This window comes from Cyphellophora attinorum (assembly GCF_001299255.1).
Source record: "Cyphellophora attinorum strain CBS 131958 chromosome Unknown Contig25, whole genome shotgun sequence".
Classification (NCBI taxonomy): Eukaryota; Fungi; Ascomycota; class Eurotiomycetes; order Chaetothyriales; family Cyphellophoraceae; genus Cyphellophora; species Cyphellophora attinorum.
This window is the reverse complement of record NW_017253253.1, coordinates 120,410-138,955: the sequence shown is the minus strand read 5'-3', so window position 1 is coordinate 138,955 and position 18,546 is coordinate 120,410. Positions and strand designations below refer to the sequence as shown.

Genomic DNA, 18,546 nt, shown 5'->3' with positions numbered 1-18,546 from the left:
ATGGTGAGATGCGGACGAAATTACGGCGGTCAAGTCGCGTCAACCCGCACTGCCATCGCCAAGCACTCCAAAGGCTCTATTAGCCTGATTGCACCTCACCACCGTTGAGCGAGACAACATACACAGTACATCGTACCGACACTGCATAGTGCACCTCATGGCTAGGTAGCTCCAACTCCAGCCCCACGAAGAACTTGTTGTCCGTGTCATGGCGACCTTGGCGCACATCCTGTCAGATACAGATAGATCTGCCCACCGGAAGTACCTAGGTATCGAATGCGTGAATGTACGAACGTCTGCAAATTTATCCGTCTTGGACAACGCACAGCAGTCATCTGACCTGAAACAGCGCCTTCTGCCAGCTTCCTGTTCTTGACTTGATGCACTTTCGTGACGCCCTTTGACCGTCTTCTTGACAATCCAGCAGGTCAGCGACCTTCAAATCCAACATAACGCCCTACAGCATGGCAGATCCCAGCTCAACAACAACCACTACCGCCTCCCTCCCAGTCAACAGCACCCTTAACCCCATAATCCCCGGCTTCGCCCCGGATCCATCCATAATCTACAACCCAACCACGTCCCTCTACTACCTCGTCAACAGCACCTTCCAATTCTTCCCCGCCCTCCCCATCTACACCTCCCCCGACCTCATCAACTGGACACTGCACTCCCACGCCATTTCCCGTCGCTCGCAACTCTCCCTGCTCCACTCCGGCGCCGATCTAATTGAGGCGCGCAATCCTGATGCGCCTGGAACAAAGCTGTGTTTCCAAGGTGGGCTGTTTGCGCCTACTCTGCGTTTCGAGGGGCGGAGTGGGACTTGGTATCTGCTGTGCACAAATATTGTGAGGCAGAAGAATGGTGGGGTGGAGCGGGCGGAGAACTTTTGGGTTACGACGGGGGATATTGATGGGGGAGAGTGGAGTGATCCGACTTACTTTGAGTTTAGTGGGATAGATCCGTCTATTCATTTCGAGTATGAGGGTGACAAGACCCGAGCATGGGTATGCGGCAGCCGAGGACCAGGGCCCAAGACGAAGATCAACTTGTTTGAGGTCGACTTGGGGACGGGAAACAAGTTGAGCGAGGAGAAGACGCTGTGGGAGGGGGAGCTGAAATTCTATCCCGAGGGACCGCATATTTATAAGAAGGGTGGGTGGTACTGGTTAGTGATTGCGGAAGGTGGCACGCATGAGGGGCACTGTGTGAACATTGCGCGGAGCAGGGCATTGGATGGACCGTACGAAGCGTGTCCTGACAATCCGGTGTTGAAGAAGTGTGAGTATGGCGATGGGGTGCAGTGTACAGGACATTTCGATCTGGTCGAGGGCAGGGGTGGGCAGTGGTATGGGACGTGTTTGGGAATCAGAAGGAGAGGGGACAAGGGTGTCAGGATGACGCATGGGAGGGAGACATTCATCACGAAGGTGTACTGGCCTGCGGAGGGTGATGATCAGGGATGGATGAAGATCGATAAAGTGGAGCTGGAGGTGGAGGGTTTGGAGAGAAAAGGCAGTCACAAGCCCGGTGTGCAGAAGGAAGGACTCGACTTTCTCTGGATCCGGGATCCAGTACTCGAAGACTATAAGATTGAGGGAGGTGGTAACACTGTCACGATCAAGAGTAGTAGAGGTGATTTGGATCAGTGGCAGTCGCCGGTCGGCTTTGTGGGGAAACGGCAGCGACTGATGGAAGCTCGCAGCGAGGTCGCCTTGACCTCCAAGAAGATCAAAAGCAAAGCGGGCCTAGTGGTGTACAAAGACGAGCATCGTTTCACGAGGATCTACTATGATGGCGAGACTGGTAAAGTGACTTGGCAGTTGCTGAACAAAGCGAAAGACCTTGCGAAGTCTGAGGTCGTTGACAAGGACATTCCAGGCGATGAGCTAGAATTGCAAATATCATACACGGAGGACAAGTATGCGTTCTCATACAGGTCAGGGAAGGGCCATTGGGTACAGATCGCAGACATTGACACGGCCGAGATGAGTGGTCCAGACTTTGTTGGACCGGTTGTTGGGCTCTTTGCCGTAGGGGTTGCGGAGGAAGAGGTCACTTTTGCCAGCTTTGAAGTGGACCTATAGTGACGTACACATAGTGACATACACATAGCGACATACACATAGTGACATATACCTAGGTACATGGTCACATACATGTAGCGACATACACATAGTGACGACTTTGGTACAGCCGTACATTTCAATCGAATGAGATCTTCTGGCCTTTACTTTCGACAATTCCTCCTGTGAGCTTCTGCACAGTGTCTGCACTGTATCTCGACAAATCAGGAGCACGAAGCTTTCTCGCCGGCCTGTCCGCCCGTCTGCTCTTTCTGGACTGATCCCGGGATCGTCTGTCCGAGGTTTTGACGTCCGTTGTCGTGCCGTCGACCTCCTCAATACCGTCACTCGTATGTCTATTCTCTTCTGCACCAGATTGTCTGCCATATCGTTTATTGTATCGTGTTGTAGCATCTTCCGCAAACTCCATCCTGAGCTTGTTTTCGCCCATCCTGGATAAGTAGATCGTTTTCTTCCCAGTTGGACTTTTGGGATGGTCAATCGTGACACGCCCCTTCATAGCGGTCTCGGCTGCTTCCAGCTCCTCGAACTCAACCCACGCATACCCTTTACACTTTCCTGAGTCCTCGAATGTGGCGACCTGAGTTTTTAGGATCTTCCCACATACTCGGAAGTGCTTCTCTAAAAACTCTTTGGTGGTATCGAAGGGTAGATTGCCAACAAAGATCTTCCGACTAGGCGCTTTGGCCTGGGATTCAACGAATGCTTGAGTCTTCGATGTCTCCGGGCGGCCTTCGAAGTTATGGGCGTCCTTGATCAGAAGCGGCCTGCCTGTGAGTAGTGTCTCGCTCAGACCGACTGCCACGTCGACCCACTCTTGAGTTGTGAAATCCACATATGCGAAGCCTTTGTTCTGCGACCGCATGTCGCGGCCTGGCGGTAGGTGCAGACGTGTGATCTGATTCGCAGGAATTGGTGATTTTTGATTGTCGGTCAAGAATTTGAGCACATCCTTCTTGCCGATGGTGAAAGCCAGGTTGCTATCCAGACTCCGAACTTGGAGCGCTCGCCCTCGAGACCATTGAGTCTTTTCAGGTCGATTTCTTCTGATGTCGGACCATGCTTGGCGGCGTTGTCCTCAGGCTTCACCTCGTCTGTTGTTTTCTGTTTCTTGGCTTTTCTCAGAGCCTTCTTTGATGGTGGTTCTGGAGCGTTGACGTCAATCTCGAGCTCTGCCTCATCTGTCGTCCGCTTCCTCCCCTTCGTCTCCTCCCCGACATCGACTGACATGTTGACCTGTGTGCTGCTCGCCTGACTGGTATAGACCCTCTGACCTGGTCGAAATTGAAGCAACAACGACGTCCCAAAAACTTTTCGCAGATCAACTCCACTAGAAAGTTGGAGGTGGATCGCACCGGAAAAGCTCTCCGGGCGGGCCTCGCGTTGAAATCGCGTGTCCTCTCCAACTCACCTTACAACCTTGGACTGTTCAGCCAAAGTCCTTCAATCCATTAAGTCTACATTTATTCTACATAACAATTGAACACTCGTTGGCATCGGTGAAGACCCCTTCATCTTCCAAGCTGGCCATACACTCCATCTCAGTCTTCTTCAATCAAGCTGGAACAGCTCCAGGCATGGATCTACCGGAGGAGACACCTACTACTGTCGCAATGACGGATGCGCCAGCAGATGCGGTGACAGACACTGCTGCATCGAAGAAATCCTACAGGTACGTGTCTGCTTACTACGTGATCCGCCCACTGACAACAGCAGACGCAAGTATCGGAAGATGATGGTCACCTTCGAGCAACGAATGCGAGAAAGCACGGCTTTGTATCGAGACGAACAAAAGATGCTGCAAATTTCACAGCGCCTTGCAGAACAGAATGATCAGATCATGCAGCTTCTCGTCGACATCAACAATATGCCGCAAGTGCCTCCAACTCTGCGGTATAATCTGGATGGCAAAGACGGTCCGATTGAGCCCCGAGAGGAGCCTTCGCAGACATACGACCAGCAGTCCGGGCATCGAGCACTCAGAAAAGCAAGATACGACCTCCAACTCGGTCATATTACCCAACACGACTACGAAGTGCTGAAGAGGGAAATTCTGCAGAGTCCAGATTTTGCACCAAAGAAGTCCTACATGTCCCTTCTGGAGGATTGTTCTGCGCATCTGACAGCGCCGCCAGACGGAGTCAGCGATTCACCCGAATTCAGGAGCGGCTACCTTACCGTCAGTCAGCAGGACAACATGGAGAGAGCCCTCGATGCTTTTGTCCGGGGAGAAGCTCCCACAACCCGAAGTCACGTCAACGGCATAGTCAAGGACGGCGAGCGCAATATCGACAAGGAGAAAGAAATGCAGTTCCGCAATCCAGTCTCAGCCTACAACTACCTCCGTAAACATGAACCCAAGGTGTTCCTGCAGGACGAGGAAACAAAGCCATCGCGAACTACGGGTGCCAGAGCGTCCAAGCGGTCGTCAACCCGAGATTCGATCATCAAGCAAGAACAGGACCTGTACGACGAGGATGGGATCGCTATCGATACCCCGAATTCGCGGCCAAAGAGAAAGCGAGATGAAGATGGTGGCTATCGTCCGAAGGGCGGCGCGGCAAGGAAACGGAAGAGGGATTCTGAAGCCAATGCTAGTCGAAGTAGGAAGAAACCCTCGATCGGATAGGATCTCGAGACTCCAGAAGCAGATGCTCAACGGGAGAAGCGACGAGCTGCCAACACCAGACAAAGGCGAAGAGCTCGCGCTAAGCTCCAGACAGATGTTGTATCAGTTAGGGCTGAGGTTGCACGCTATCGGGCAATGTATGGTTGGTTTTCTTCCGCACAGGACGACAACGGTGCCCTTGAAACCGCAAGGAAGGGCCTCGGAGGAAAGGGTAAAAAGGTGACGGACCAGAGGCAAAGGCGAAGGCTTCAGCGCGACAATCTCAGAAACGAGCTACAGCGCTATCAGTCGATGTATGGAGCACTTCCTGCAGAAGCCATTCATGGTACCTCGACTCGACCGATTTATCGACCAGTGCCAGCCGGGTGCTATCATGGTACCTCGACACAACAGATACATGGAGCGTTCCCTGCACAGGGCAGCGGTACCTCGACGACGGATGAACTCCAGCTATTGATACAGCGACTTTCTTGGAGCAAGAATGTGTGATCGCAACATGCAGCTTCCAAGGTTAGATAGATCTTATGCTTCAGAACATATGGTAGTTCGGCCACAGAATAGCCTGCTTAGAAGCAACTGGCATATTTATTATGCTAGGTACTGGTACGCAACATATCCCGGGCGCGGAGTCAAAATGATCCGCGCCAAAAAAGCATCTTCCACGCTCTCAGAAAGTCAGTTTGGCAGGTACACAAGTACGTACGTTACTATCGTAGCATGCAGCATTCCAGAGCGGGTGAGAACTTGTGAGTGACGGATTGCGTCTTTAATTACTTGGTATTATTGCCTTCGTAAGTTGGCTACCACAGCAGATCAGTTGGCTCGGCGCTGCTCGCAACTCCATCTGACGTACATGTGCCCTGTTTGTGCTGCTTCGTATCCAGTCGGCATATGCAATCAACAACTTTACCTCAGCCCGCGATTACGAGTGCTTCTAGACCTTCTCGCATTCAATAAGCGAGGCACTGCATACACTCTTCTGACAGGCAACGTGGGCGAACTTCATCCGTTCTGTTTGCCATCACGTTCACCATGGACACCTCGACCGGCGCACGGTGCTAGTTGTGCTGTTCCGACGGTCTTCAGGAGCATGAGTCGCGCTGCCCGGCCCTTCGTCACAGGTTTGACATTATGGCGCCCGGAATGGAAGACATAGAGATACACAGCAGAGTGAGTACCGACGGGAATCAACAGACCTGTATAGCCAGAGATGTGCTGACACGATCCTAGAGCTATTTAATCCGCTGGATCAACGCGAAGCCCGACCACACCATCTCCTACACTGTTCAACCGCACAAGAAGTCGATCAACTTTGGCATCTTCAAGCACCCTGGCCATGCGCCTTCCATAACTTCTCAGACGTCAAACTTCGCCGTTTTCCCACCTCCCTCCCCGAACTTGGCCATTGCAGAAGAGGATGTTGCATCTGACAACGCTCCGTCAGTGGTTATTGAGAAGTTGAAGAGCATTGGACTGAAACAGGTTGCGTGGGTCGGCAAATGCGAAGCAGACAGAGTCAGTCAAGGGAGATATGATGTTCCGCTCGGCGAAGCAGGCAACTATGCTCTGGTCTTCGACAACACCTTCTCGAAGAGCATCTCGAAGCAGGCGACCATCTTTCTGCTGACCTATCCGACCGCATGGGCTACTCAGATCCATTTCGGTGCTCAGGCGCATCATGGGCAGGCCATGGCTGGGGCGATGGCAATCGCCAACGGGACCAATCCCAACCGCAGCCCCAGGCTACGGCCATTTACCAAGAATTCTACCGATTCGCTCCGTCGCGCATCCCAACCGACCATCCGAACAGCACCGTCAGAGAGTGCATTGAGCATGGAAGAGCCTGCAACGATACACACCGGAGTCCTACAGAAACGTCGTCGGAAGAAACATCAGGGGTTTGCCAGGCGGTTCTTCTGTTTGGATTACACCTCCTCCACTCTGTCATACTACCACGATCGGAACTCATCTGCTCTACGTGGCGCCATTCCACTCTCGTTGGCTGCGATCGGCGCAAATCACAAGACTCGAGAGATCTCGATCGATTCTGGGGCCGAGATCTGGCATCTGAAGGCTACCAATGAGGCTGATTTCCAGGCCTGGAAGGCAGCATTGGAGAAAGCATCAAGAAATCTTCTAGAGGCGAGTACACCAGGCGAGGGCTTGAAGCTGCACATGGACTATGAAGGCCCGAATACCTCGGCTATGGAAGCACAGGAATGGGCTCGACTAGAGACTCTGTTGGGTAAAGTGTCTGGGACGCGAGATGCTGTGAGAAGACTGTGTCAGGAGGTTGCGACTCCGGCCACTGGCTCCGGACCATCATCGACGACGCCCACGGAGGTGCCAAATGCAGACTACTTCACGATTGGCGAGGACAAGCGACCATTCTGGAAGAGAAAAGCCTCTACCAATGAGCGTGCGAACATTTTTAAGAGAAGCGTATCTGCTCAGCTAGCCGTCCCATTGCCAGGAGCCGAGAATTTGTTGCGCGCACAGTCGCCTGGCGCATCATCACGGCATCGGCTGAACGACGATGGAATGTATGACCACTGCAAAGATCTGCTGCGCGACCTTGATTCGCTGGTCAGCGAATTCGCGGCAGTCATGAACGAGAGCAAAGTCAGGCGTTCGGGACCTCCCAAATCCGCGGTCTCGCGGCTCAGCATGCAATCAGTCGAGTCTCAGGAGTACTTTGATGCCGAAAGCGGCCCCTCGACACAGCTGCTAGAACTGGGAAGTGATTCGGAGCCCGAAGGAAGTACAAGCGTCTCAGGTGTCGACGAAGACTCTGCAACTAGTAGTGATATTGGCGATGATGCTTCGTTCTCACCAGCGAATCGCGCTGGGAGATCTGCCAGCCAGTCGACGTTCCTGCCGCCGAAAGCTAAGAGTCTGACACCACTGCCGCTCGAGCGCGTCAAACGACGGACGACTGTGCCTGCTCCGACTGTGCCGCCTCCTAGTCTCATTGGTCTACTACGCAAGAATGCTGGCAAAGACATGTCGACGATCGCCATGCCTGTCTCCACCAACGAGCCCCTCTCCTTGCTGCAAAAAGCTGCCGAACAGCTGGAGTACTCAGAACTGCTTGATGAGGCGGCAAAATGCACATCGCCAGTCGAGCAGATGCTTTGGGTCGCAGCATTTGCCATCTCACCGCTCTCCGGTACTCGGGTTAAAGACAGATCGATCCGCAAGCCCTTCAATCCGATGCTCGGGGAGACGTACGAGCTCGTCCGAGAAGACAAGGGCTTCCGCTTTGTGTCTGAAAAGGTCTCGCATCGACCAGTACAGCTCGCCTTTCATGCCGAAGCGGCTGAGTGGTCGTTCACCCAGTCGCCAAAGCCTCAGAATAAGTTCTGGGGGAAGTCGTCTGAGATCAGCCAGGAAGGCAAAGCACGCCTGCACTTCTACTCGACCGGCAACAGCTACGTCTGGACCGCAGCAACGTGTTTTCTCCGCAACATCATCGCCGGGGAGAAATACATCGAGCCGGTAGGCAGCATGACGGTGCTGAATGAGACGAAAGGCCAGAAAGCCGTCATCACGTTCAAATCGAAAGGCATGTTCTCCGGTCGCAGCGAAGACGTCGAAGTCGACATTGTCGACGAGCACGGTGCACGCACAGGTCTCGGTCTCGAAGGAACGTGGACGAGCCTGCTCAAGCGTAAGGACAACAAGCAAACCGTCTGGTCTGCTGGCCAGCTTGTCGACAACGCGCCCAAGCACTATGGCTGGACCTCCTTCGCGTCCACCCTCAACGAGATTACGAGTGTGGAGAAGGACAAGCTTCCTGCCACGGATACGCGCTTGCGGCCCGACCAGCAGGCGCTGGAGAAGGGGGACTATGATTCAGCGGAGCAGACAAAGAATGAGCTGGAGGAGGCGCAGCGGGCAAGGAGGAAGGAGATGGAGGAGGGTGGGCAGGAGTGGAAGCCTAGGTGGTTCGTCAAGGTGGACAATGGCGACGAGGTGGTATGGAAGTTGAGGGCTGGGAAAGAGGGGTACTGGGAGGAGAGGGCGAAGGGGTCGTGGACTGGGGTGGTTGATGTTTTGAGTGTGTAGGCAACCAGTAGGCCTTGATAGACATTGGATGTGGTCTGTGGCTCTTTCTGATTTCAGCCGCCTTGCTCGAGAACATGTCCGGCCCGTGGATTTGCTGTACATCTTCTGTGTCATTTCCTTTTTGCGTCATGGAGTCCATTTTATTCCATGATCTACACCAATCGAATCGAAGCCGTCTTCGACAGGCCATCCTTTTCCCCTACACAAGCCCGAGGGTATCCCTTCGTGCGCCTTGAACGCCTGATGCATGCCGTAAAGTACTAAAGACCGAGACCTTAGTATCCTCGTCCTCTACCTCTCGGAGCTCCACGACCGCCACCTCGTCCGCCAAATGATCCTCCTCGGCCTCCTCTTGGTGCGCCCCGTCCACCACCAAACGAGCCACCGCGACCGCCAAAAGAGCCGCCACGCCCACCTCGAGGAGCTCCACGGCCTCCTCTGGGTGCACCTCGTCCACCTCGTGAGTCGCCTCGGCCTTGTTGTCCTGTCTTTCTGACCTTGCCTGCTCCTGGAACTTTTGGTTTCGGTAGGAATCTGCTCCTTGTTAGCCTCACGCTCACATGTCGCACTCTACTGGCGCACCTCTCTAGCGGCAACAGCTTGTCACCTCCAATGAAGAACTTGTCCCCCGACTTGAACGATGTAGACTGTATGCCGTCTTGTGGTTTTATTGTGAAGTAGACCTGATTTATGGGACCTAGTATTTCGTCGATCTTGCCGATTTGTGTCTGCCGACCGTCAACAATCGTTCAACTTATTCTGTGCAACGACTGACCTTGTTCTCGAGGTAGATCGGAGCGTTGAAGAAGGGGATTTTGGCGTTGGTGGACTCGCAGACCATGTCACCTTCCGAAGGATGCATGAATGTGCCAATTTCTTGAGCGAGTCAGTACGTGGCAGGAGCACAGGAAGGATCGCACTTACCTAGAACCTGCGCTGGAGGACCATAGCTTGACTGGAAACCACCACCACGACCTTTTCATTTTATTAGCATCACAGCATACCAGCAGTATTTTAGCGGAGACGTCGATTTAATCTTACCTCCGCCTCTTGAGAATCCTCCTCCTCTTCCACCCCTATCACTACCTCGAAAGCCACCGCGAGAACCGCCGCGGAACGACATCGTGCTCGGCGCTGTTCAAGTGGTCGTCGGCTTGAATGCGCAGCTTGCGGAGACGGCGTGAGCGATAAGTTTCGTGTCCTTCAATAAATGTTCGAGTTCCGCGCTGCGGGCACACTTCAAAAATTCGGACGGCACGTGATTGGTTCACAGCAAGTTCAGAGAATCCACCGCTACCACCGCTGTCTCTCCACAACCACAACAGCGTCCGTGCCCAGAACTAGATCTAAATTCGGGAACACAATTATGAGCCACAAGAGGAATATCTCGTTGAAACCACACGATCTCTGGGGCACGTTGAAGGGAGACGAGGCGGGTGGAAATCACGCCGGCACTTCTGAGTCATCTAGCACCCCTTCCACCAACAACACAAAAAGACCTGTCAGTCCGAACCAGAGTAAGAAACTCCCGGACCGGCCTAAGCAAATGTCTACTCAACCAGCCGCTAAGGGCGGCCCGCCCGAAGGTCTGCCGGTTTTCATCACAGAGAGAAATCAATTCTTCGAACAGCTTTGGAAGGACAACGAAGAGCAACTCAAGTCACGGGACAAGCCTGACATCAAGATCGAAGTCACTGTTGAGGGTCAGTCCAAGGCCGAGTTCGACGGCAAAGCTTGGGAGACCACACCTGGCCATCTATTGAAGCACGTACCGAAGGACCGTGCTGGACAAGTCGTGGTAGCAAAAGTCGATGGCGAGCTCTGGGATCTCGATCGACCACTCACCAAAGACAGCAAAGTCTCGTACCTTCTCTTCTCGGATCCAGAAGGCCGCGATGTCTTCTGGCACTCGTCAGCTCACGTCCTTGGAGAATGTGCAGAGCACGAGTATGGCTGTCGACTGTCTCACGGTCCTCCCACCGCCATGGGTTTCTTCTACGACATGGCTCTGGAGCCTGGCGTCGCGGTGAAGGAGTCAGAATGGTCGTCGCTGGAGTCAAGAGCAAAGAAGTTTGTTAAGGACAAGCAACCTTTCCAGCGTCTCGAAGTCTCGAAAGAAAACCTGAAGAAGATGTTCGGCTATTCGAAATACAAGATGCATTACATCGAGAAGTTCATCGAAGACGGTGAGTCGTCCACTGTGTATCGGAACGGCGACCTTGTCGACCTGTGTCAAGGACCTCACATTCAGAACACTCGGAAGATCGAAGCATTCAAAATCATGAAGAATTCATCGGCGTACTTCCTCGGAGACCAGAATAACGACTCCCTACAACGTATTCACGGTGTGGCATTTCCCAACAAGAACCAGCTTAAGGACTGGGAAAACTTCCTCGAAGAAGCGAAGAAGCGGGATCATCAGCTCATCGGCAAACAACAGAAGCTCTTCATGTTCAGTCAGATGTCGCCAGGCTCACCGTTCCTCCTCCCTCACGGCACTCGTATCTTCAATGCCCTTCAACAGATGTTGCGCGATCAGTACTGGGAACGCAACTATACCGAAGTACAGTCTCCTAACATGTACGATGTCGAACTGTGGAAGATCTCCGGCCATTGGCAGCACTACCAAGATGACATGTTTCGTGTCATTGTCAAAGACGATACTGCCGAGCCTATGCCTCTCTCCGACCAGAAGCCTTCCGGTGCCCCGATCGCCAATCCCAAGAATGAGGACAAGGATAAGGGTGTCTTCGCTCTCAAACCCATGAACTGCCCAGGCCACTGCGTCATGTTCAAGAACGAAGAGCACTCATACCGAGACTTGCCGTGGCGTGTTGCTGACTTTGGTGTGCTTCATCGCAACGAAGCCTCCGGTGCTTTATCTGGCCTCACGCGTGTTCGCAAGTTCCAGCAAGATGACACACATATCTTCTGCACACCCGATCAAGTCGAGAACGAGATCAAAGAGCTCTTTGACTTCATGACCTACGTATACGGCCTATTTGGCTTTCCCTTCAAGTTCATGCTCTCCACTCGACCGGAGGGCTACATGGGCAAGCTAGAAGAGTGGGATGCGGCGGAAGCACAACTCAAGAAAGCTCTGCAGGACTTCCGAGGTGATGATTGGGAGCTGAACGAGGGTGACGGTGCGTTTTATGGTCCCAAGATTGACATCACCATCTCCGACGCGCTGCAGCGCGAGTTCCAGTGCGCCACCATCCAGCTGGACTTCCAAGGACCACAAAACTTCAAGCTCGAATACCGTACCTCTCAAGACACTGCTGCTGAAGGTGCCGAGGGCAAGGCCAGTGAAGACCCCAACGCTCCAGCTGTAGGCATGGCTCGACCGGTCATGATCCACCGTGCCATCGTTGGTTCATTCGAACGCTTCATTGCTGTGCTGTGCGAGCACTTCGCCGGCAAGTGGCCTTTCTGGCTGTCGCCTCGCCAGGTTCTGGTCATTCCGGTCATGAAGGGCGCCGAGGATTACGTGTTCGAGATTCAGAAGAGATTTAAGGACGCTCGGATGTACTGCGATGTCGATGTCAGTGGCAACACTCTGCAAAAGAAGATCCGCACTGGTCAGCTGGCACAGTACAATTTCATTTTCGGTACGTTACCTACACCAAGCCCTACCCTGGATAATTTCCTAGCCAGACTGACTAACCTTCAATGCAATAGTGGTCGGTGCCAAAGAGCAAGAAACCAAGACGGTGAACATCCGCAATCGAGACGACCCGGCGACACAGAAGCAGGGCGAGCTGATCCCCTTGGAGAAGGCGCTCGACCGTCTCCGTGACCTGCGCGACTCCCGACGACTCGAGAGCAAGATTGATATGTCTAACTAGCGGCTTGAACATGTCAGAAATGTCGGTCTCTGGGCAGGAGCGATGAGCATCGGGCGTGACGCTTTTGCTCGAGCTGCAGAATACTCGGAGAATCAGCGGTATCAGCGTTTGTGGGAGCAAGCGCATCGTGAGGGGGATTGGTACGCGATGCAGCTTGAGAACATGGCCTTCGAGGATGAGGTCAAGCGATTGGCGAAGGAGAAAGCCCTAGCTCATGAGGCAGAGATGAAGAAAGTCAGAAAAATTGAGTGGGCGGCTGAGGAAGAAATGCAGCGGAGGAAGGAGATTGTCGAGGGCAAGAAGGCGGTCAGATTTGCAGACGAAGTCGAGGCAGGCCCTTCATCGAACATTGAGATTACCAAGCCTCTGAAAGCAAAGGTTCGGGATCGAAGCACGGGAAGCATGGACTATGAAGACAACCTGCCAATACCGCCAGCGCCATTCGGGTGGTTGTGACGGCAGCGTGCGCCAATCCTTTGGCTTAGCGTGGCCGCGTGGGTATCTTTACAGCATCAAGACGACCACTACGAAAACCAAAAGCTCACCCGTGTGCAAGGAACATGGCGAATCCATAGATTCTCTGTATCGAAGATACTAATCAGGTAGTGATCACTCGTTAGAAGACCAAGCTGACTGTCATCAAATCAACGAGAAAGACAACGTTCAAATTCAATTATCCAAATCGTCCGTCCTCCCATCATTCGCTTGCAGCACGCTCTCCACGTCCCCCAGTACCAGAATGATCTTTCCGACTGCACACAGCCATCGTCCCTTGGCGACAGGCGCTTTCTAGGCAAGAGGCTGCTACCCTTGCGTGGCCTCACTCGAATGGACCGCTGTCCCCCAATGACGTGGGTCTGTCGACGGCGGGATTGACGGTGACGGTCCTGGGAACATCGACGCCGCTGGATGTTGTGAGGATGCAAGTGTTGCGTCCGGCGTGACCGCATAGGGCGTTCCCGGGACAGTACCAGGAACAGATCTGGGTGAAGTCAGAACAGATAGGAACGATTTGTAGAGACCGGGGAGGCTGGTGAGGATTGGTACAAAATGATATACTTACGAACAAGCCGGGGCAGAGAGTCTCGTTGCCCTGGCAGTCGAGCGTGTATGGTGAGAAGACTTGGCGTTTGGGGAGGTCGTTGAAGGGTGATGTGATTGCGAGAGCAGTGAGGATGGAAAGTGTGGTGATCAAGGGAAGGCGGACGTGCATGTTTGCTGGACGCTGGATGCTATGCAGTACTATTCGTGATGTTTATCGTATGTACGATAAGGGGGATGTCGATTGCGAGTCTACGGATGTATGTACTCTATATGGCTGGCGCATACTACCTCCTGTACATTGCTTCTTGCGGCGGAGTGGCGGCAAGTTCTTGTCTGGTAGACGCATACGGACCGGACGCCAGCTCCGAGAGGGCGACAGAGTCCCCGAGGGAAACAAATAAATGCGAGTGCGAACCAATGCTATGATCTTTTCGTTGCAAGACTTGTGATGATGCTACACTGTCTCCTACTAGGCCACGTTCGTTGACCCTCGTAGCGGCAAGTATCTCTCCAAATCCATCTCTGGCTCGACGTCCTCCAGCACCTCGTCCCACCTGATCATCGCCGAGCTGCTGTCCTCTGGCATCAATTCAAGAGAACGTGACGGTAGTGCTAGGCTGCCCAAGAGTGATGTCCGGAGGAGGAACAGACGTAGCTGTCGGCGGCTCTACAGGTGTTTCACCACATTCCCCGATAGAGGAACCGCAGGTAGCATCTTTGGGACAAAACCATATGCCGGTACACTGCCGTGAGGCAATCGTCAGCTCGCTGATGCTTGATGGTTTAAAACTTGATTCGACTTACAAAGGACCCAGGAGGTCCACAGCTGCCGGTGCACTGAATATACCCACCAGGAGGGCCGAGTCCGAACTGGCGGCGTTCGACCGGCGTAGCCGCTGTGAGGGCCAAGAGGGACAGGGAGGCGGAGAGGACAGCGTTGAAATGCATGGTTCTTGATGAGTCCGCGAGGGTAGGACGAGGCGACTGTTGGTGGGTGTGAAGTTTCTGTTTCTGCGGTCCGACGGTGGCGAGTCCGATGGGAGAAGCTCGATGTCTACGGAGAAGTCCCTCCATTGTCTTTATAGAAATTCAGATACAGTCTTAATGTCTCTTACTTTGCCGTTTTGAGGACACGCCGATGTTGCGGGAAAGGAACAACCCACCTACGAGGAGCGGACGTCGACATTGCGCTGCTCCGATGAACAGAAGCAGTGAGGACAGGCAGTCGGATCCGTCAGTGTAGACCGACTGCCGGTGGGTAAAAGTCGTATCGAAAGGATGAAACGCGACGCACCAAGTCCAAGGCAATAGAACTGCCAGATGCACTGGTCATGTGTCCTCCTTGTCGGTTGACTATCTCTCAATCTGGCGTGCCGTGTCCGCAGTCAGGTTGATGTGGAATAGTGATTAGTCTCGAAGGTGACGTTGATGTTGCCTCCGGTCCGGGGCATCATCGGTATACGAGACTCAGGCTGGCTCATCCCCAGATTCTTGCCCATGATGATCTGCAAAGGAGGCGGAGAGCATCGTATAGCCAGCATCTGTGGATTCGTGGTACGAGAAAGAGCGAGATGAGTGCCCCTTCCTCGCAAGGCTAGGACATTGGAAGGTGTTGAAGGCTTCTTTCCGCATCTGAATTGGTACGGAAGTCGTGACTGCCGCCAGGCATCAAGGGATAGATACTCGCGAGCTTCTTCATGTGCTCGCATGTACAGGTCGGCTCTTACTGTTGAAGTGTCCACCATTTCGAGCGTCAACGCCGAGAAGATTGAGCCTGTAGCAGGTGAAGTTCACTGGCGTCTCAGCACGGTAGTATGTCATGGTATCAGATCACATTCCCGAATGAGCGTCTACTTAGTACCATGGACCGGCGCTTCCCTTCTTTCGGACCTCCCTAAGAACGCAAAAGCTCGCCATGTCAGCTTACCATTTGCTGAAAGGACCATGTTCTTGTTGCGACAACCGTTGCAGGCTGCTTTGCGCCTGCTTTGCATCAAGCAGCGCAAGATGCAGGAGCACTCTGTCACTCTGGCAGGAGGCACATGTATTGATAGCAGTGTTGGGCAAAGGGTAAGCACAACCTGAAGAGTACTTGGCATGAGAAACACAATTGAAATGCAGTCGACGATTGTGCTCCTCAGTACAAGGACCCACCACGTTGCGCCCGCGACACGGTATGATACTGGGCACCGAGAGGTAAGGTTGAGGTCATATATGAGAGGATTTGTTCAAAGTCTGCTACGAAGACACCGCGATGATGGCAGCGTGCCCACGGCATGACCCGGCTAAGCTTTACGCCACGATAGGCGAGACCCTGTCAAATGCAACAGAAGCAAAAAATTCCCCTCCAAGACCCCACGCCAGCATCGACGACATGAAAAATGTGACAGCACCGACTGCTGGCTTCTCTTTCTTCTTCTACAGCATCGCCTCTCAGGCTCATAATCTTGTTCACAGCGAGCGACTTCAGGAGTTTTGCGCTCGCTAATCCCCATAAAGCTCCAAACCAGATCTATATTCGCTTCGAGACCAACATAAGATTCGTGGTAATATCGGATCAAGCCAAGCGACCATGAGCGGCATCAAAGACAGCGAAGGCACCGCTGTACGTGCGACGAGCCTGGATTATGGCAATTCTACTGGAGCCCGCCACCACTATGACAACCATGGTGAGCCTGAAGTCATCGACCAGCATGAACGGAGCACTGCTGCTCCAGCTAAGAAGTCATGGGCTTCTAAGCTTGCCTTCTTCCGCACCAGGGAGTTCTGGTTCATCCTGGTACTCGGACAGTTCCTGGCGGTATGCATCACGGGGACCAATACCATGTCCTCTCTGTTGGTCGAGCAGGGAACGAACATTCCGGCATTCCAGTCCCTGTTCAACTATATTTTGCTCAACATAGTGTACACCAGCTACACATTGTATGTGTATGGTCCCAAGAAGTGGGCGCGCATGGTCTTCAAGGACGGCTGGAAGTACATTATCCTGGCCTTCTTCGACGTTCAAGGCAACTACTTCACTGTGCTCGCCTACCGCTACACAACCATCATGTCTGCACAGCTTATCAACTTCTGGGCTATTGTCGTTGTCGTCGCCATCAGCTTCGTCTTCTTGAAGGTGCGCTACCACTGGGCGCAAGTCATCGGCATCCTCGTCTGCATTGGCGGTGTCGGCGTATTGATCGGCTCCGACCACCTCCAAGGCTCGACTATCGGCGGCATTAAAGTCGGCGACCAAGTCAAAGGCGACCTCTTCGCTCTGCTCGGCGCGTCATGCTATGGTCTGACGAATGTCTACGAGGAGTGGTTCGTCTCCGGCCGCCCACTTTACGAAGTCATTGGCCAGCTCGGCTTCTGGGCTATGATCATCTCCGGCGTGCAAGCCGCCATCTTCGATCGCGACAGCTTCACCAATGCCACTTGGAATGGTGACGTCGCGGGCTATCTTGTTGGCTATACCTTGATTCTCTTCATTTTCTACTCCTTGGTCCCCGTGTTGTACCGATTTGCGTCGGCCGCATTCATGAATATTTCCCTGCTGACGGGAAATTTCTGGGGCGCGATCATTGGGACAAAGGTGTTTGGACTGACGGTACACTGGATGTACCGATTGCGTTTGTGTTGATCATCTTGGGGCAATTTATTTACTATCTTGGGAAGGGGATCCTCGGAGAGGCGAAGAAGGCTTGGTTGGGTGAGGATCAGGCCAAGGGCATCGATGGGTTTGGCAGTGCGAGGAGAAAGATGAGAAAGATGCAGGGTGTGCAGAGAGGTGATGAGGGGGTCGTGGCGCCTGGTGTAGTCTGAGATGATGCAGGGTAGAACATGTGGAATGTCCAGAAATGGCATTTTGAGTGCGATCTCGCCTACGTCAAAGCTTCTTGGGGGCCGATGGTCATGAACAATGGACTTCTGGGCGAGCGGGGATGGCGAAGTTTTGGAGCTGTATCTCACAGCTACACTGGATGAAGAGAAGGAAGGAATCAGCAACGAGATCACGTTTCCCGTGACTGGAGAAACCCAGATCTCGGTACTTACACTCGCTATAGTAATGCTACTTCTAATTAAGTCACGCCTGCAGTCTGGCCGCACCTTCTACTGGCTTCCTCTCGTTCAAAGTCTCTGACTAGTATTCAGACAGTTGGACACTTTGACGATGGACATGGAAACGGACTTCGCCATGCTGGCAAGATTGTCTTCTTGTAGGTTAGAATATGTGTCCAAGACCGTATGACAAGAGCTCCGCCAGTCAGCGTCTGCACCTTCCACTCCTTCACGCAACAGCGACAGCAGGAGTACACAGCGATCGCTCCTTTTCATCAGCATTGACTGGCGACACCGTCCGTGGCAGGTGCCTCAGACAGCAGCCTTCCACGATTGTTTGCTTTGTCAACCGGCTTAGGCAAATGTCTACGTGAGACCGGTTGGCAAGACACCGCTGCCTTTCGCGACTTCCTGACCGACGGTCAACTGCAGCAGAAACACGCATGGATCGGTCCTTCCCAGACTTTTTCGACGACGCCATGAGCGGAAGGTGCACGCCGATAGCACTTTCCACGATTGCCATTCTTGTCAACCGGCTTGGGCAGAAATCTTCGTGACGCCGGATGACACGACACTTCCGAACAACGCGTATTCCTGCCTTATCTTATAGACGGGCAATGGCACCGCATAAAGGATGCTCTTTCCCACATACGTTGTTGACAACGCCGCAAGCGGCATGTACCTCACAGAACATCATCTGCCACGATGCGGTACCTGCTCACCAGGCTTCACCTTCACGACAACGGGTAGGAGCGACGTCAGTCATGGTCTAGCACAGAAGCATAGGCCAACAGAAAAACCAAAACAACAAAGGACTCGCAAACAT

The 18,546-nt window shown here is 53.3% G+C and overlaps 8 protein-coding genes across 8 annotated transcripts; 5 read left to right on the top strand and 3 right to left on the bottom strand.

The window, feature by feature from the left end:
- Positions 1 to 2,205: 2,205 nt before the first annotated feature.
- On the bottom strand, positions 2,206 to 3,317 carry AB675_1477 (RNA-binding protein rnp24; the record flags this gene model as incomplete). Its single annotated transcript, XM_018141372.1, has 2 exons — positions 2,206 to 3,098; positions 3,146 to 3,317. The coding sequence occupies 2 exons, from the start codon at positions 3,315 to 3,317 to the stop codon at positions 2,206 to 2,208; spliced, it is 1,065 nt and encodes a 354-aa protein (XP_017997261.1).
- A 347-nt stretch (positions 3,318 to 3,664) lies between these two features.
- On the top strand, positions 3,665 to 4,716 carry AB675_1476 (uncharacterized protein; the record flags this gene model as incomplete). Its single annotated transcript, XM_018141371.1, has 2 exons — positions 3,665 to 3,759; positions 3,804 to 4,716. The coding sequence occupies 2 exons, from the start codon at positions 3,665 to 3,667 to the stop codon at positions 4,714 to 4,716; spliced, it is 1,008 nt and encodes a 335-aa protein (XP_017997195.1).
- A 1,131-nt stretch (positions 4,717 to 5,847) lies between these two features.
- AB675_1475 (Oxysterol-binding-like protein) lies at positions 5,848 to 8,784 on the top strand (the record flags this gene model as incomplete). The annotated part of the gene is made up of 2 exons (XM_018141370.1): positions 5,848 to 5,886; positions 5,947 to 8,784. The coding sequence occupies 2 exons, from the start codon at positions 5,848 to 5,850 to the stop codon at positions 8,782 to 8,784; spliced, it is 2,877 nt and encodes a 958-aa protein (XP_017997134.1).
- Positions 8,785 to 8,983: 199 nt separating this feature from the next.
- AB675_1474 (H/ACA ribonucleoprotein complex subunit 1) lies at positions 8,984 to 9,907 on the bottom strand (the record flags this gene model as incomplete). The annotated part of the gene is made up of 5 exons (XM_018141369.1): positions 8,984 to 9,318; positions 9,392 to 9,512; positions 9,560 to 9,660; positions 9,709 to 9,759; positions 9,826 to 9,907. 5 exons carry the CDS (start codon positions 9,905 to 9,907, stop codon positions 8,984 to 8,986), a joined length of 690 nt encoding a protein of 229 aa, XP_017997241.1.
- Positions 9,908 to 10,150: 243 nt separating this feature from the next.
- AB675_1473 (Threonine--tRNA ligase, cytoplasmic) lies at positions 10,151 to 12,632 on the top strand (the record flags this gene model as incomplete). Its single annotated transcript, XM_018141368.1, has 2 exons — positions 10,151 to 12,395; positions 12,466 to 12,632. 2 exons carry the CDS (start codon positions 10,151 to 10,153, stop codon positions 12,630 to 12,632), a joined length of 2,412 nt encoding a protein of 803 aa, XP_017997179.1.
- Positions 12,633 to 12,674: 42 nt separating this feature from the next.
- On the top strand, positions 12,675 to 13,088 carry AB675_1472 (uncharacterized protein; the record flags this gene model as incomplete). Its single annotated transcript, XM_018141367.1, has 1 exon — positions 12,675 to 13,088. The coding sequence occupies one exon, from the start codon at positions 12,675 to 12,677 to the stop codon at positions 13,086 to 13,088; it is 414 nt and encodes a 137-aa protein (XP_017997278.1).
- Positions 13,089 to 13,452: 364 nt separating this feature from the next.
- On the bottom strand, positions 13,453 to 13,845 carry AB675_1471 (uncharacterized protein; the record flags this gene model as incomplete). Its single annotated transcript, XM_018141366.1, has 2 exons — positions 13,453 to 13,614; positions 13,696 to 13,845. The coding sequence occupies 2 exons, from the start codon at positions 13,843 to 13,845 to the stop codon at positions 13,453 to 13,455; spliced, it is 312 nt and encodes a 103-aa protein (XP_017997244.1).
- Positions 13,846 to 16,248: 2,403 nt separating this feature from the next.
- Positions 16,249 to 17,483, top strand: AB675_1470 (putative solute carrier family 35 member; the record flags this gene model as incomplete). Its single annotated transcript, XM_018141365.1, has 2 exons — positions 16,249 to 17,268; positions 17,337 to 17,483. The coding sequence occupies 2 exons, from the start codon at positions 16,249 to 16,251 to the stop codon at positions 17,481 to 17,483; spliced, it is 1,167 nt and encodes a 388-aa protein (XP_017997177.1).
- Between the last annotated feature and the right edge of the window lie 1,063 nt (positions 17,484 to 18,546).